Source organism: Primulina tabacum, chromosome 3 (assembly GCF_025594145.1).
Source record: "Primulina tabacum isolate GXHZ01 chromosome 3, ASM2559414v2, whole genome shotgun sequence".
In the NCBI taxonomy this organism is placed as follows: Eukaryota; Viridiplantae; Streptophyta; class Magnoliopsida; order Lamiales; family Gesneriaceae; genus Primulina; species Primulina tabacum.
This window is the reverse complement of record NC_134552.1, coordinates 15,831,499-15,847,757: the sequence shown is the minus strand read 5'-3', so window position 1 is coordinate 15,847,757 and position 16,259 is coordinate 15,831,499. Positions and strand designations below refer to the sequence as shown.

Genomic DNA, 16,259 nt, shown 5'->3' with positions numbered 1-16,259 from the left:
TTATCACGCAAAAATTCTAAATTTAAAATTTTTTGTTTAAACTATGGCCTAATTTTTGTAGGAACGGGATTTTGACATAACTAATATATTAAATTTTTTAAATCATAGTTATTACTTATTTGGATTGTTAATTTCAAGTCAACCATAATTTTTTTACTCGAGCTTTTTGTTAGATTCAATGAAATTTCCAGTTACTAAAATATTTTTTATCATAATTACTATTTATTCGAGAATAGGTCTCTTGTGAGATGATCTCACTAATTTTTATCTGTGAGACGGGTCAAGCCTACGATATTCACAATAAAAAGTAATACTCTTAGCATAAAAAGTAATATTTTTTCATAGATGACCCAAATAAGAGATCCGTCTCACAAAATACGACCCGTGAGACCGTCTCACGCAGGTTTTTGTCTTCAGTTTGAATGTTTTTCAAAAACACAGAACGAGAACTTTGCAAAGTATGCACAAAAAAGTAGGTAATAATTTTAAATAACTAGCTAAATTTCATAAAAAAATTACTCAAATTTGACGTCCATATACAAATTGAGCCACTAATAAATGTTCGTAAATGAGTTTGTTGTTTAATCAAAAGTTTATGTATCAAAATAAATTTTTAGTACATTCAGATTTCTGAAGATATGGGGCGCAAGAGGTAAAAGCAAAAATACTTGTAGTCTATATACAATATTTAAAAGTATAAGGGGTAAAGGGAAATTAAATGAACATGATATAATATATTTGAAAAAACAGTTCTCATTAGCAGTTACACAGTACCAGCTTTAGAGCTTGAGACTCTAACTGAAATTCGATACTCGATTACTCAACTGAAAAAACATCACACTTGCACTACGCATCAGTGACGGGGGGAGATGTCATCGAAGGCGTCGTCTTCTGAGAAGGTGTCGTCTTCTGAGAAGGCTGAGCTGGAGATGTATAAGGGTGCCGGTGGCCTTAAGAAAGTCGTACTCCGGGACTTTAGCGGCTATTCTGCAGAGGTTTGATTTATTCATTTCCGACTGCATCCGATGTACATTACATTGCGCATCTTCTTCTCTGCGTTACGCTTTCCTTTCATGAAATTATACATATTTATATCACGGTTATAATAATCGTCATTCTTGTGTCAGTGTTTCTTTATTGCAAATGTTGATGTGATGAATGTGAATATCTGGACGAAGTTGGTTTCAGTGTTCATTTCTTTTTACATGATAGTCGAGTATTACTGTAACACGCATGCAACTGACTGTGTTCCTTTTGATATATTTCCGATATGTTTAGTGTTTCTTGCCGAACCAATAACTTTCATTTTATACCAGGAATATGCTCAAATTAGTATAGTTTTGGAATGGAGATTAGGGCCTAGTTGTAGCATTAACTCAGAAGTGGTGCCATATGATGTGTTCTCTAGTTCTTGTATAATCGTGAAATCTTGGTATAACATGTGTATCGGCAGGTTTTCACAAAATGTTCAGGACTCTAGGCATTGAAGAGATTTCTTTTCCTACGTGTTATGGTGGAAATTTCGATTGGTTTTCTCTTTAATTTATATTTGACTTGTATGCTTGATGATCTTTTGTTGTATAAACCTTCAATATGCATTGAAAAATCTCAGAGAAAATAGTTTCACGTGGTTCTATTACGCATTCTGATATTTTACATGCGTCTCATAAGTACATGCCATATCTTTGGTTCATTTGAGTCATTATCCAACATCCAACCTGAAAGGTTTGGCTCCATATTATCTTAATATTATTAAGAAATAAAATGAAATATAGTAAATTTCACACTCACATCTCCAAGATTTTGATTTTCATTAAACACTGATTTAACTAGGCTGCAAACTGTTGTTATAATATTTTCTTCTTTTAATTAGTTTGGCCTTTTATTATTTTATTTATCATTTTCTTACTGTAGTTGTGAACTTCCTTGTTGCCTTGCCCTTTGTATTTTGACGTTGTGATATACACAATTGTTGAATAAAAGAATAAAAATCATGTTGTTAGTTTTATGTTTTTCTTTTAGCACGTGTTCAATTAAAAATCTCGTATTATATCTACAGTTTGCAAACACCATTAGTTAATGTTATTTATATTTTAATCTATCTGTAGGTTAGTCTGTATGGAGGTCAAGTAACATCATGGAAGAATAAGCGTGGGGAGGAGCTTCTTTTTGTTAGTAGTAAGGTTATCCATCAACTTATATTCTTCTTGTTTGGATATTTTGAAGCGTAATCCTTTGTTCAATGCCTGTTGGTTTTGTTTTGAATTACTTCTGGTCTACTGAGTGATTTCAGTTTAATTTGCTACTTGATTTAGGAAAATATGTTACTAATCGCTAAAGATTTGATATCTGATATGGGATATTTCCAACATGGCTGAAATGATCTAGTTTCTCAGTTCATTTTTTCTCGACTTTTGATTCCCTGTACATCACAAATTCGTTTCTCTATGCCTCTTAAGTTTGATGAATTTTGTATGAAATATAAACGAAATGATGTTTCAGCGGCCTTTTGATGATTTGCTGGAGGAATTAATTTCGTCACAGGTTGAACTATTTTGATTGTTTTGCCCTGTCCGATTACTGCACACCAAGTTTCTTCTTTAACTTACTTTCATGTATTTTTCCAGTTTAATTTCTGAATTTGTGCTTCATTCTTCCCTGAAATGGCAGTATCTTGAAATTACTATAATGATGTGTTTCCTTTGGAGAAGTGTAATTAATACCTTGACTTACGAGATACCTACCTTAATCTCATGGCTGAAATCATTTTTATTCTTCAGTCAGCTTACAAACCTCCAAAGCCGATTCGTGGAGGCATCCCTCTTTGCTTTCCAATGGTATCGATCCTCAACCCTGTTACTTTCCACTTGTAATAATCATGGATCTCATAAAGAAATTTTTATGGATCTTCAGTTTTCAAACAATGGATCCCTTGAACAGCATGGATTTGCTAGAAACAGGTTTTGGAATATTGACCCCTCCCCCCCTCCATTACCAACAAATTCCTCCTATAAGACCTTTGTTGATTTGATACTGAGCCCCAAGGATTTGCTACCAAATGACAAGACATTCTGGCCTCATAGGTAAACTTGAGACGTTCTTTCTATTGATAAGGAACTTACTCATTCAGATGTCATCATGAAAGTTTATTTGATCATGCTATGCAGTTTTGAGTGTCGCTTACGGGTTGCTTTGGGGCCCAATGGAGAACTGCTGTTGACGTCTCGTATCAGAAATATCAACACTGACGGAAAGCCTTTAACATTTTCATTTGCTTATCATACATATTTCTTAGTTTCGGATATCAGGTAGTGCACGAACTCCCAAGCTTTCTTTTCTCTTCTCTCTGTTTTTTTCCCTGAATGTGCGGGTAGGCACTCTCCATGTCTCATTCATTCACACGTGCAAAATGACACAAGATGTTGTTGGCCTAGCTATCCTTTGCTGGAAAATTACTTCTCTTTATTGCTGATCTTGTTAATTGTTTGTTGGAGTACTGCTTATTTGGGCCCATGATGTTTCTCGAACTGCTCATTTCGATTCATGATGCTAGAACCTGTTATGGTTTATATTCATCATATGAACAAGGATATCAAATTTCATTTTAGTTCAAGCGACTTTGTTTCCTGTGCTAACTTGAGTTAGTATTTACTGGTTCCTGGAATCATTCTTCTGAAGCTAGATCATGATGATTAAACTGAAGTTCATTTTGTGGTTTTGCCGTATCAAAAAGGAATTTCTTGATATAAACTGAACCTTTTTGTCAAGATTATGTTGGCATATCAATTAATACAATATTATGCATGCTCGTATATATATATGATGTTTCAGTCTGGTACGTTCATAAGAAGCTTGGTACATTATCTTACTGATGTTTTAAATATTCCAAATCACTTCATATTTCTATATCTATGCAAAACCATGTGACATACATAAACTTGAGCGTATTATAAACTTTTTCTGCCTTAATCACGAGATTCCCTCTTTCAGTGAAGTACGAGTTGAAGGATTGGAAACAACAGATTATCTTGATAATTTGCAGAACAAGGAACGATTTACTGAACAAGGGGATGCACTCACTTTCGAATCTGAAGTAAATTTTGGAGATCAATGCTGATTTTACCACTTCTTCGTTATTGTTTTTGGTTAAACAACTAATCACTACTGTTGTATTTCATGTTCATCAGGTGGATAAGGTATATCTCAGCGCACCAACAAAAATTGCCATTCTGGACCATGCAAAGAAGCAAACTTTTGTCATTTATAAAGAAGGTCTACCTGATGTTGGTAAGTTTGAGATATCTGTTCATTTTCTCGGTCACTGATGGGGAAGCGGGAGTGATTGGAAACAATAACCTCTCAGTGTTATAGTCATGTGCATACATTATATGCAAGTTTTATACCATCTATTCTATTTCTTCTGAAAATGTAATATGAGATAGGTGTCAAGAAAATGAAACAAAAAAATTCGTGTCTCACTAAAAGTTCAGGTTGAACAATTGTCTAACTAGGATTCGCTGGATCAAGGAGCTCCATAACCTCAAAAACATTTGACAAATACACTCAGATGAAAGTGAAATGAAAATTATACCGTGTGATCTATTTGAAATTTCTTTATTTTCTCTGGCAATTGTAGTAACTTGATAAATATTTTTATCATCCTAATGCAGCGGTATGGAACCCTTGGGATAAAAAGGCGAAGGCATTGGGAGACTTTGGATATGATGAATACACGCGCATGTTGTGTGTCTCGCCAGCTGCTGTTGAAACTCCGATCACCTTGAAGCCAGGTGAAGAGTGGACAGGAAGGCAGAAACTTTGTGCCGTGCCTTCGAGTTATTGCAGTGGGCAGCTTGATCCTCAGAGAGTCATAAGAGGCAACTGATAATTGGATATGCTCGTTTATCATGTACAGATACTGAGTTGCCAGAATCTAACTTTAAACCAACATTACGATAATTGAATCGTTAATCTCAAACTATGAGAGCCGGCTATATACGTCTTTACTTATGTGAAATATAATCTAATCTATTCCAAATCACTGAGTCATGCTTCGTATGTGCCCAAAAACTAACTTCAGTGATAGACTGTAGAGTATTGGTTTTGTTGGTAAAGCAACAGATTTGAGCCCCATGAGATTTCACAAGCATAGAAGTAGGTCATGATTTCCAGTGGGTCAAAATTGAGAATCTCACTGTCCTTATAAAAGGCTAATTTTATTCACTATCTATATTATGTTATAAGTGTTTGTTTCCTTAGCCATGTCACTTGTAAATAACAAAATATTACATGTGGTAGCACTGGCCTTCCTAAAAATACCGTTATTTAGTAAACCTATACATGTTCTTTTTAGTATTTCTGGTTGTATTTTTGTATTTTATTTTGTTTTATTTTTTGAAGTATCTGAGATGCTGGATTGTTGATGCAGGAGGTGATGTACATAAACACATGGATGGATGTACAGGGTGTCCCAACAACTTACTTTCAAGACCTCTTTTATCGTCTTGTCCTCGAATACAGTAACTCTTTTTTCTACTTGCAAGGAAGGGAATAGTTTTTTTTTTAGAAGGAAGGAAGGGAATAGTTTTACTCCAGTTTACTCTTACTTGCCTGGCCACCTGGGTTCATGCCTTAGTAGATAGATATAACTTGGCTGAGGATTTTTTGAGCCTTGAAATGTTCGCATTGCATATCTCAGTTACTTTGGAATGTCTAGATTCTCCATTAGAAATTGATGTTGCATTTCAGGTGTCATTCTAATGAGATATTGGTTGCACTGTTTCTATGGTTGCACGTTTCAATGGTTGCAAGGTCATCAACTGTCGCGTCTTTCGCAAGCTTCGACCAAGTTGGTATTTTGACTGGAAATCAGGGTCGAACCTTCACCTGCAAAATTAGTTTTTTCTATATTTAAGATTTCATTGAAGTCCAAGAATCATGGCTTTGCTGATCTATATCCACATGCGTTTTAACACCAAATATGGCAAGAATATTATAGGAATATTTATTTTTGTTTGAATGAGGCCAAGTAATCTTGTTTTAGAACAAAACAAATGTGAGACTTTCCCGAATCAAACAAAATAATTGCTACGGTTCCGAAACTAGAAAGCTTGTTTGATGTCAGAACTCAACTACCTTAGTATATAGATTTAATCAACTTTAATCACGGCTAAAATTTGAAAATATCAAATTGTCTATGTGAATATATATCCTAGTCTATACTGGGAAATTGTTGCATTTTCTGGACAATTTAAAAATAATCATCTTCTATTCAAACTCAAATCTTGAAGCAACCAATTATCTTGGTTTGAGGCAGCACTTGGCTCCCCATATGCTTCGTCTTTACCTGTATTAATCCTCGACAAAGAACTAGTGCCTTCAACCGGATTTGACCTATCGAAATCAAGAAACTGTGGGTTGCGTTGCTGCCGATGACTTCTTGATTTCTTTACCCTGCTGCAATGACCTATACCCAGTGTTAATTCAACTTCAAGATCATCTACCTCGATCTTTTTTATGTTGTTTTGCACGTTATCAGGATGGAGTTGGAGGTCAAATTTGATTGGCACTAATCTTGAGCTCTGACCAGAGCAGCTACCACTTAGTTCTGTTGGATCGTCTCTTTTAAAGAAAGTCTTGAAATTACTTTGTGATATAATCGATTCGTTTCTTCTCCAAGATTGCTCGTTTTTCAGTTCTCGCATTAGCATCTTTTGGAGATTATACAGCCTGTGGAGCTCTTCAACCTGCATAAAGAAACCAGCTTACATTTTTAATTATAAAAAAATGTTTTTTTACTATCCCAAAAAGAGCAATAAATATGCAGCGTTCTTAATTGTTACAAGAATTCTCAGCAACCAGCGCCAATGTAAAAAATTCCAAGGTTCAAATTACAATATACGATCTTGTTATGATATATATACCTGTTGTCTGAATATTTGTTCATGTGTCAGCATCGTCTTCTTCATGGAATCTATCACCTGTGAACGCTCCATATGTATTTCCTGAAGCAAGTTTCAACTTGGGTACTCATGCCTGTAAATTTTCAACTAATAGGAAGACGAACTAAGTTGCAAATCTTCTTTTGATTAAGAATATATATTGGATTATATATAATTAAACAACTATGGTAATTACCTTATGGAGTTCATCCAAGTAGATCATCGTACAATCTATCTATGTAGGTCCAACAGAACCCAATCCCAGATTATGCCAAGCTCGTAGCTGTAAATTCGGCATGCACAAAAACAATGTAATCCAAATGGCGTGCCCACATTGAGTTTGGAGAGTTCGAATATCTATCTCTTAACAGACCAAATCCCATCAGTTTTATTGAACAAACAAACAAATCAATCTACACACACACATATATTATAATTATGACAGCTAATGTCATGTGTCGAAAGTAGAATATGGTAGCTGTGATTGTTAAAATAAGTTCGGTTTATTTTGTGACATTGTATTTAGGATGATCAAATGAGAGAGATCGAGGCCCCACGCTACATTATAAGCCATTTAATTTACTTTTTGAGATTTTTCTATATAAAATAAATTAAGATCCCCCCCCCCAAAAAAAAAAAAAAAGAGCACAAGACAAAGACAACCATGGATATCGTCTGTGTTGATGAATTATCAATTTATTTGAAGTTATGCCATAATTTTTGAATAACACTACACACATTGAATAATTAAGTGCATATAATTGAATTAGTATCGTCGTGATTGATACGTAATTTATTTAAATAAATTATTATATTTAAATATTCGTGAGACCGTCTCACAAGATACACACTCTTACTCTTTATTTTAACAAAATCGATCAAACTATATACAGTGATTGTATACTTATCATCTATATTTGTATTAAAAAAAATTTCCTGATATTTCCCAATTCCCATATCTTATATTGTGATATCTTACCCGTCCTCTTCCACATGGTTGGGATATTTATTAATTGATTTCCGATATTAGATCGAAGATCGGCTTATTATTAAAAAAAAAAAAAACCTGGGTTTATTGTCAATATTATATGCACGAGGTAAGAATCTACAATGTTAGAATAGAAAATAATTAATAATTATTTTTGGATTGATAATGTAAGCATAAATAATGATTATATTGGCTTTGTGGACAAGAACTAAAAATCTAACGTTAATAATTATTAATATTATAAATATTTGTTTGTGTTTTTAAAAGATAAAAATATATCTTATATGTATGGTAATGGTATTTTAAGAGAAGAGGTTGGGAAACATAAGCCAGTGTCGAGCATGATTGGGTCATCTACGATCGTAGGATGGAATGAGATTATGAATATTTCAGAACCTTGCCTTTCTTAACATTACATGCAGACAATTCAGTGACTGATTTTATTCGATTTGAAGCTTTGTTTTTATGTTGTTTTCTTTTTTACTTTTAGAAACCTTAGAGCACCATTTTGGTGCAGCTTTTACTCCTCCAATGGGGGCTGCGCTATTTCTGCGCCAAATTAATTTTTTTTAACTTTTTTATTTGTGTTTATTATGTATATTTGTATTAAAAATTATAAATATTATTTAAATAATAATATAATTTTTATTTTATTTTTTTAATAATTAGATATTTAATCATAAAAAAAATAATTGTTGATTTTTAAAATTTTAAATTAATTATAAACTTAAATATTATTATTTATATTTATTAATAATAAAACATTAGTCATAACTTATATATATTAAATAAAATATAATAATTAATATAAGTAAAATAAAAGGAATATTTCGAGAATATTCTTTTTGGGGTAAGATTTGAAGTAAATAAGTTGGAGATGGATGTTGTATTAAGTGCAGAAAGCGCACTATTTTAGTGTAAAATTTGCACCAAAATAAATTTTGTGGTTGGAGATGGCCTAAATAAATAATTCGTATAAAACCAAAAAACAATCGTCGGACGAAAATCTAAAAACATAGGCCAGTAGAGGAACAACTTGAGACGAGACGTAATTTCCTATGTTGCGGTTGCTTTATCAATTAATGTGTGTGTAAAGAACAACATTTGGGTTTTTAGCTAATAGGTTTTTTTTACAAGAGATTCGGCTACATATAAAACACTGGAGAACTTTAGTTTATTTAGCAAATTCAACAATTTTTTTTTTTTTTTTTTTTTTTTTTTGCAATTTATCATCCCACAACCTAAATGGAATAGCTTTGAACAATGTAAGACATGAACGATGATGTGACTTTAATAGATCACACGTATACTTTTTACACCCAAAATTTACAAATAATTTTCCCCTAAAAAGAAACCAAAATAATTAAATTTTACCCGCCCAATAAAACAAAGTTCACATGTTACGCATGAAACAAATTCAATGCAAATATTTTGGGAGTCAACTACCTCACATTTTAAATAATCCCCAAATTCCAACCCATACAACCACGCTTCGTCTACTTATTTATCTTTTTCCTCCCGTATTGTGGAATCTGATTCAACAAATGTAGTAAAAGCAATCTATAATGAGCACCACTGATAAATTTCACAAGACCTTTTTGTTTGCAGCGGCCTCGGATTCTCATCCAACATTGCTCGCTAAATGCCAACAAAATAGCACATTACCTAGCCTCACAAGACTTCATAGAGAGCATAACCTTGAAAGTGTAGATTTTTGCCGAGTAGACATGGGGACTTTTGTAAATCATGACATGCCTCGAGCTAATTAATTTTGTGTTTCGATAAATATATAAAAAAAAATTTGTCCTATCAATCAAATTTCTCCAATCTCCATCTCAGAATCATCTGCACCTGAAGACATCTCTAAACACTGGATATTTTCCCAATCCTCGAGTTCCATCCCAACACCTCCAACTTCATAATCACTTCCGACCAATACCTTATCCTCCATTTCTGAAATATCTTCAAACGACTCTACCTTTTTCTTCTTTCCCCTGTGACCTACATGACTCAGGACTTCCTCCTTCCAAACGACCAATGGGTGCTTATCAATTAGCTCAGAACCTTCATAGGCCTCCTTCAGGAACACACTAAACCTCTTCCCCCTCTCAGAAACATAGAAAATTCCAAAGTGCTTCAGCAAAAGCCTCATTAGCTTCTGCGGCATCACAAACTCCCGTCTAAAATGTGTTAAATAATCAGTCACCAACCTTTTCTCAATCGTGAAACTGAGCAACTCATGCATCACCGCAACTGCCCTCTTATCAAACTCCAAGGAACCAGCTTTTAAATCCCTAGCATCTGCGTAAGGAGACAGATACTCCCTCTTTTGAAAGTGCTCAATTTTCCCACCGTATCTGTACACCTTTTTATAACTTACCGGGAATTTCAATGGGAATGCTAGGGAAAGCAACCCTGGGATATGATCTTCACGGTCCAAGACTTTCTCTAATCCTAAAGCCGCCTTTTCCAATTCTGTGATTGCCCAACTAGACTTCCAAGAAACAAGCTCCAAATACTCCGTTTCATCGCGAGGCTTAAACGGGTGAACAACCTTAAAGTTTTCAGGATATTTATGCACCCAATGTTTCCTAAAATCACACGGCAGACCTAAATCCCTTCTAAAATGAGCAATCTTGTCCAACGGTAGCCGCTTGTCTACAGCCATCATTAACATCCTAGTCACAAATTCCGCAGCTTTCTCGCTGTGCTTTTCAATAATTTTCTCTTCCTCTTTCATCAATTCCTCTGCTTTTTCGGTCATCCCACACCAAACAGTCCCTCTTTGGTCCTTGTACAGTTCAAAAAGCTTAGGAGATTTCTGGAGGAAGTCCGAAATTTTGTGGGGTTTAGGGAGATTAATTTGCTGGCGATGATGGTCAAGATTTCTTAAGGGTATGATCTGTTCCGGCTCTGCCCTAAGAATTTCGAATAAATTTAGGACTTTGGAGATTATCTTGTGTTTCTCTGTTGCAATTTCAAGGATGTAGACCCGCTTGTTCTTGCTGCGGTCTTGGACTCTTTTGCTGGAGGTCATTGATCGCCACTGAGTGTGCAGCGGCAACATAAAATATCCATGAATGAGCTTCTTTACCAAGTCCCCCGAGTGGCGAGAGTTTAATGGGGGTTTGGGCATTGTGCAGCCGGATATCTAGCAAAGAAATTACGAGAAAATCTGTTCCATGTAGTTAACTATTTGTTGAGATGCCTCAATATAAATTTTCAGCTTTAGCATGCGTATGAGCTGAAGAAGAAGAGGTACGAACCCAGCATCTCCTGCACCAAATGGAGGTTAAAATCCTGTCTCGTTATAAGTAAAAAAATAAACGGAAGTAAAGAAACAATGTAACCTTTTCTTGTTTTTTTTCCGGAAATATCTGCAAAAATCAGAGGGTTCCCATATCGAAAACGGTGTAACAAAATTTCCTCGAATAAGCTCGAATTTACCATTTTCTGGGAAAAAATGAACTTTTTCCACTGTAAGATATGCTTGCTTGATCGTTACTTGCACAGTTGCACTAATAGAAATTTACACGACATAAAAGAACATAAAATTCGTAACAGCAAAATCATAGGATCAGCGACAAATGGTTGTCTTGCTCTTAGCGCAACAAACAAACAGAAATGAAGAAACAATTTATCGAACAGATAGTATGCGAAGATAACTAGAACTCACAGTGCCAGCGATCACCCTGCCCACATCAATTAGAAAACAACGATCCACGGAAAATAGCTGCTCCTCGCGGCTCCGCTTCATCTAGCTGAAGATCAATTTTCTAGTGGAGAAAAAGATTCGGCCTTGAACAACGCTATAATAACAATTGTGTATGTATTATTTAGCAAGGGTGAATTGCCCTAAAAAATTAAAATTAAGTTCCATTCCCAAAAGCTTACTCCCTGACCAAATTATATAGCTTATTTAGGCTTATTTGTTTTAACACACAACTTATTTTATATTTTATTCAAAAATATTTATATATTTTTCAGAACTTAGTTAACAAAAAATCGTATCTAAAAAATTTACACACACAACACAACAAGACGATATATTTAGAATACTCAACCCAATATCTCCAGCGACGGTAAAAAAATACTCTCTAGACAATGTTCCAAGAGGAAAAAGATCTCTTTGAACGCAGTACGAAAAAAACGAAGACATCAACAACAGAGCTTAATCAAGGAATGGACGACGTGGTAGTGGAAGGAAATTGGCATGACAACCAAAATGCGAAGGGAAGAACCATGACGACGTCAAACGCAGCAAACCAACACTCATTCAAGGATACTCTCCTTGGGACCCAAACTGTAGACACACCACACATCTACCCAGATGACGATGGGCTCATTTCAGACGACGAATTTTATGGAGAAGATGAAGAAGATGACGGGTGCCCGGTCATTAAGCTATCCCAGGAGGAAAAAATCAGGCTTCGTCGGCCATGGCGTCAAACCTTAATCGTTAAAGTTATGGGCAGGTCAATTGGGTATAACTATCTTTTCCGACGTATCAAAGCTTTGTGGAAGCCTAAGGCACCGATTGATCTAGTTGCTCTTGACAATGATTATTTCATTGTCAGATTTGCTTCCATAGATGATTACAATCACGCTAAGTTTGAAGGTTCATGGATGGTAATGGATCATTATCTGATCGTGAAAGAATGATCCCCCAACTTCGACCTGCTCTCGGATAATACAAATAAGCTATTGGTTTGGGTGAGGTTCCCTTGCCTCCCGGTAGAATATTATGACAAAGAATTCCTAATGAAGATTGGGAGGAAGATCGGCAGGCCCATTCGAGTAGATCAAGCCACCAGCCTCATATCTAGAGGCAAGTTCGCAAGAATCTGTGTGGAGGTGGATATCACCAAACCACTCCTCGCAAAATTTATGTTACGCAGAAAAGTCCGAAGGATTGAGTTATGAGGGCATCCACATGGTCTGCTTCACATGTGGTGTGTACGGCCACCATCAAGAAAATTGCCCTGGAACAGAGGTGGGGAAAAACCTCGATGCGGTGACCATGCATGCGAAGGAGGGAGGAGGAGACACTAACCAGATTAGGAAACCACTAATTCCAGCGGAAATCACGGAGAGTTTCGGGCCTTAGATGATGGTATCGCGAGTATCTCGCAGATTTGACAAGAAAAGAAATGGAAACACAGAGAAACTTGGTTAGCTGGATAATAGACGAGATTACAATAACATACCTACTAAAAATAACTACAGGAGCCATATGCAATTTGAAGTACTGGACGATGAGGAAAATTGCGATATGGGCCCAATTGAGGCTGGACCAAAACAGATGGAAGAAGAAAAAATTAAGACAGGAAAACTAGCGAAAAAGGGGAGAAGGCCCAATGTCCAGGTGAACCTCAAAGAGACTCAACAAGAGCAGACAATAGGCAACCATCAAACTAACATAGAAAAACAGGGGAAACGATGGAATACAAATGAGGGAAGAAAAGAAAACCACAATGGACAGAGACAAGCTGCTGCGGAAGAAGAACATGTCTTGGTACGAGGGTCACATGGGGGAAAACACATTGTGCGTGAGGTAATAAATAATGAACCAAGCAAAGGCAATTGGATAAACACTTACCTATTGGAAAACGAGATGGAAACTAAGCACCACCAGGACCCTCCTCAGTTATACAGAAATACTGACGAGGATGAATACATGCTACATGAGAAGGAAAACAACGAGGAAGAGATTGTCAAGGAAACATTGTTTGGGGAATCGCAGCCCCAACTGTGTTAATCCTCCCTTTCGTCCAGATGGGTTGCTTAGGCACTTTTGAAGAGTGCAATCTATCTCATTTCAAGTTTTAAGTATGACCCTATTAGTTTGGAATTGTCAAGGAGCGGCATCTAAAGAATTGAACTGCATCCTAAAAGATTTGATCAAAAGAAACAGCCCAAGTATACTAGGCTTGCTTGAGCCTCGAGTATCAGGCTCCCATGCTGATGATATCTGTAAAAAAATGGGATACTCCAACTGGCTAAGGGTTGAAGCAGTAGGTTTTAGTGGGGGAATTTGGATATTTTGGAAAGAGGACATTCATTTAGAGATTGTCTACTCCCACCCTCAATTTGTTCTTGCTCGTGTTGAGGGCAACAATCGGATACCATGGTTCCTGTCAATAGTCTATGGTAGCCCCAATGCTACGCTTAGAAAAAGGCTGTGGCAGGATCTTACAAAGGAAAACCTCAACATTGCAGGACCCTGGTTATCTATAGGAGACTACAATTCTGTCAGCTCAGAGCAAGAAGTTAGCTCAACTGGTCGTGTGGCAAGTAATAGGAGTGCCGGTCTTACCGACTGGATGTTCAATCAAGGTCTCCTAGACCTGGGGTACATTGGATCAAGATTCACATGGGTAAGAGGACTAAGCACTAACACATTCAAAGTTGCTCGCCTTGACAGAGAAGTGTGCACTATAAATTGGAGGCAAATGTTTCCTGAAGCTACGGTGATACATCTTCCTATCATCCAATCGGATCACGCCCCACTTTTGGTCAAACTAAATGGTCATAAGAATAACAAGAGTAAAGGGCATTTCCGTTTCCAGGCAGCCTGGCTTACCCACAAGGATTTCCAAAAGGTGATCGAACAAGAATGGCAAAACAAACTCACGCTTGGTAACAACGTTGATAAGCTAGCCAAATCTCTATCAAAATGGAACTCCTCTACCTTTGGCAACATCAACAAACGGAAGAGGAAATTGATAGCTAGAATCAAAGGAGTACAAGACTGCCTGAATAACCAACCTAGGCACCGACTTCTGAAACTGGAAACCAAACTCAAAAAAGAATTAGACACTGTACTAGAGCAAGAAGAACTCATGTGGTTTCAAAAATCAAGGGAAGAATGGATTGTCTCAGGGGACAGAAATACCAAATTTTACCATGCCTCTGCTATGGTCAAAAGAAGCAGAAAAAAATTGGAGCTCTCATGGCAGATAACGGAGAATGGGTTAGAGGTGTGGAGCAACTAAAAAACATGGTCTATTCATATTATTCTTCCCCCTTCCAATCGGGTCCCAACTGCCATCACACTGCTATGGAAAAAGGCAAATTCCCATTGCTCCCAAAAGCTAAGTTAACTACTCTGAATGCACCAATCTTGGTAGAAGAGATAAAACAGGCACTTTTTGATATGGAACCATTTAAAGCTCCCGGACCAGATGGTATACCAGCAGGTTTTTACCAGAAAATGTGGCATATAGTGGGAAACTCAATCTATGAGTTTGCACTGAAATTCTTCACTTCAGGAGAGTTACCTAGGGGTATGAACGATACCCTTCTATCATTGATCCCTAAAGTCTCGAACCCGGAGTTTGTTAATCAATTTAGGCCGATTAGTCTGTGAAATGTAAGCTACAAAAATGCTTACAAAAACTATGACTAACCGTCTTAAACACGTGATGCCCGACCTAGTGGGGCCCTGTCAAAGCAGCTTTGTCCCAGGCCGCCAAATCTCAGATAACATAATTGTCTACCAAGAGGTGCTTCACTCCATGAGGAAAAAATCGGGTGGTAAAGGTTTTATGGCCATCAAGATTGATCTTGAGAAAGCATATGACAAACTCTCATGGGAATTCATTAGATATACGATCAACGAAGCTGGCTTCAGTCAGGAATGGGTCAGAAACATCATGACTTGCATTGAATCTCCTACTGTCAATTCTCTGGAATGGGGAACAATTGGAATGGATTAAACAGGGGAGAGGAATCCGACAGGGTGATTCTATATCACCATACATCTTTGTGCTCTGTATTGAGAGACCTAGCCATCTAATCTGTCAAGCAGTTGATAATGGCCATTGGAAATCTATTAGACTATCTAGAAATGGTCCTCCTTTATCGCACTTATTATTTGCAGATGACATGGTCCTATTTGCGGAGGCATCAATGGAACAACTAATTCTCATCATGGAGATCCTTAATAAATTCTGCTCTTGCTCTGGACAGAGAGTTAACTTCCAGAAGTCACACATCTTCGTATCTAAAAATGTGGAGAGTACAGTGGCTAATAAATTGTCTTCCATATCAGGGATCCCACTAACGACTGACCTTGGAAAATATCTTGGAGTACCTTCCGTACATGGGAGAGTCACTAGCAATCTATACAAGCAAGTACTGGATAGAGTAAAATCAAGATTAGAGGGATGGAAAACAAAGTATCTAAGCTTCGCAGGACGCCAAGTATTAGTGCAATCCGTGCTTAATTCTATTCCCCTTTACTTCATGCAAACAAGTATATTACCTTTGGGAATATGCTCTGAAATCGAGAAAACAATCCGAAACTTCCTTTGGGGTGGAAGCAATGG

General features: G+C 36.5%; 4 protein-coding genes across 9 annotated transcripts; 2 read left to right on the top strand and 2 right to left on the bottom strand.

The window, feature by feature from the left end:
* Positions 1 to 842: 842 nt before the first annotated feature.
* On the top strand, positions 843 to 5,830 carry LOC142539029 (putative glucose-6-phosphate 1-epimerase). Of its 3 annotated transcripts, XM_075644324.1 has the most exons (9): positions 845 to 995; positions 2,109 to 2,183; positions 2,781 to 2,837; positions 2,914 to 3,083; positions 3,168 to 3,308; positions 3,991 to 4,093; positions 4,188 to 4,287; positions 4,671 to 4,909; positions 5,429 to 5,829. In XM_075644324.1, the coding sequence occupies exons 1-8, from the start codon at positions 870 to 872 to the stop codon at positions 4,883 to 4,885; spliced, it is 987 nt and encodes a 328-aa protein (XP_075500439.1). In that variant the 5' UTR covers positions 845 to 869; the 3' UTR covers positions 4,886 to 4,909; positions 5,429 to 5,829. The 3 variants fall into 3 exon arrangements, with proteins under 3 accessions (XP_075500440.1, XP_075500439.1, XP_075500441.1); XM_075644325.1 differs by lacking the exon at positions 5,429 to 5,829 and having other exon boundaries at positions 843 to 995; positions 4,671 to 4,959; XM_075644326.1 differs by lacking the exons at positions 845 to 995; positions 2,109 to 2,183 and adding an exon at positions 2,261 to 2,544 and having other exon boundaries at positions 5,429 to 5,830.
* Positions 5,831 to 6,110: 280 nt separating this feature from the next.
* LOC142539028 (uncharacterized) lies at positions 6,111 to 7,294 on the bottom strand. 2 transcript variants are annotated; one of them, XM_075644323.1, is made up of 3 exons: positions 7,126 to 7,294; positions 6,924 to 7,035; positions 6,111 to 6,746 (listed from the first exon to the last, which is right to left on the bottom strand). In XM_075644323.1, the coding sequence occupies exons 2-3, from the start codon at positions 6,993 to 6,995 to the stop codon at positions 6,261 to 6,263; spliced, it is 558 nt and encodes a 185-aa protein (XP_075500438.1). In that variant the 5' UTR covers positions 6,996 to 7,035; positions 7,126 to 7,294; the 3' UTR covers positions 6,111 to 6,260. The 2 variants fall into 2 exon arrangements, with proteins under 2 accessions (XP_075500438.1, XP_075500437.1); XM_075644322.1 differs by lacking the exon at positions 7,126 to 7,294 and having other exon boundaries at positions 6,924 to 7,095.
* Positions 7,295 to 9,233: 1,939 nt separating this feature from the next.
* On the bottom strand, positions 9,234 to 11,806 carry LOC142540785 (protein WHAT'S THIS FACTOR 1 homolog, chloroplastic). 3 transcript variants are annotated; one of them, XM_075647167.1, is made up of 3 exons: positions 11,606 to 11,798; positions 11,280 to 11,382; positions 9,234 to 11,205 (listed from the first exon to the last, which is right to left on the bottom strand). In XM_075647167.1, exon 3 carries the CDS (start codon positions 11,063 to 11,065, stop codon positions 9,743 to 9,745), a length of 1,323 nt encoding a protein of 440 aa, XP_075503282.1. In that variant the 5' UTR covers positions 11,066 to 11,205; positions 11,280 to 11,382; positions 11,606 to 11,798; the 3' UTR covers positions 9,234 to 9,742. The 3 variants fall into 3 exon arrangements, with proteins under 3 accessions (XP_075503282.1, XP_075503281.1, XP_075503283.1); XM_075647166.1 differs by lacking the exon at positions 11,280 to 11,382 and having other exon boundaries at positions 11,606 to 11,806; XM_075647168.1 differs by lacking the exon at positions 11,280 to 11,382 and having other exon boundaries at positions 11,621 to 11,780.
* Positions 11,807 to 13,760: 1,954 nt separating this feature from the next.
* LOC142538495 (uncharacterized) lies at positions 13,761 to 14,924 on the top strand. The gene has a single exon (XM_075643810.1). It carries the CDS (start codon positions 13,761 to 13,763, stop codon positions 14,922 to 14,924), a length of 1,164 nt encoding a protein of 387 aa, XP_075499925.1.
* Positions 14,925 to 16,259: the final 1,335 nt, after the last annotated feature.

What these genes read in the sequence shown, in the direction of transcription:
- LOC142538495 (XM_075643810.1), top strand. Translation starts at nt 13,761, where the DNA reads ATGACCCTATTAGTTTGGAATTGTCAAGGAGCGGCATCTAAAGAATTG.
- LOC142539029 (XM_075644324.1), top strand. Translation starts at nt 870, where the DNA reads ATGTCATCGAAGGCGTCGTCTTCTGAGAAGGTGTCGTCTTCTGAGAAG. An exon ending in TCCCTCTTTGCTTTCCAATG is followed by an intron (nt 2,838 to 2,913) that starts GTATCGATCCTC and finishes ATGGATCTTCAG; the next exon opens with TTTTCAAACAATGGATCCCT. An exon ending in AGAAGGTCTACCTGATGTTG is followed by an intron (nt 4,288 to 4,670) that starts GTAAGTTTGAGA and finishes ATCCTAATGCAG; the next exon opens with CGGTATGGAACCCTTGGGAT.
- LOC142540785 (XM_075647166.1), bottom strand. Translation starts at nt 11,065, where the DNA reads ATGCCCAAACCCCCATTAAACTCTCGCCACTCGGGGGACTTGGTAAAG.
- LOC142539028 (XM_075644323.1), bottom strand. Translation starts at nt 6,995, where the DNA reads ATGGAGCGTTCACAGGTGATAGATTCCATGAAGAAGACGATGCTGACA. An exon ending in AACAAATATTCAGACAACAG is followed by an intron (nt 6,747 to 6,923) that starts GTATATATATCA and finishes TTCTTTATGCAG; the next exon opens with GTTGAAGAGCTCCACAGGCT.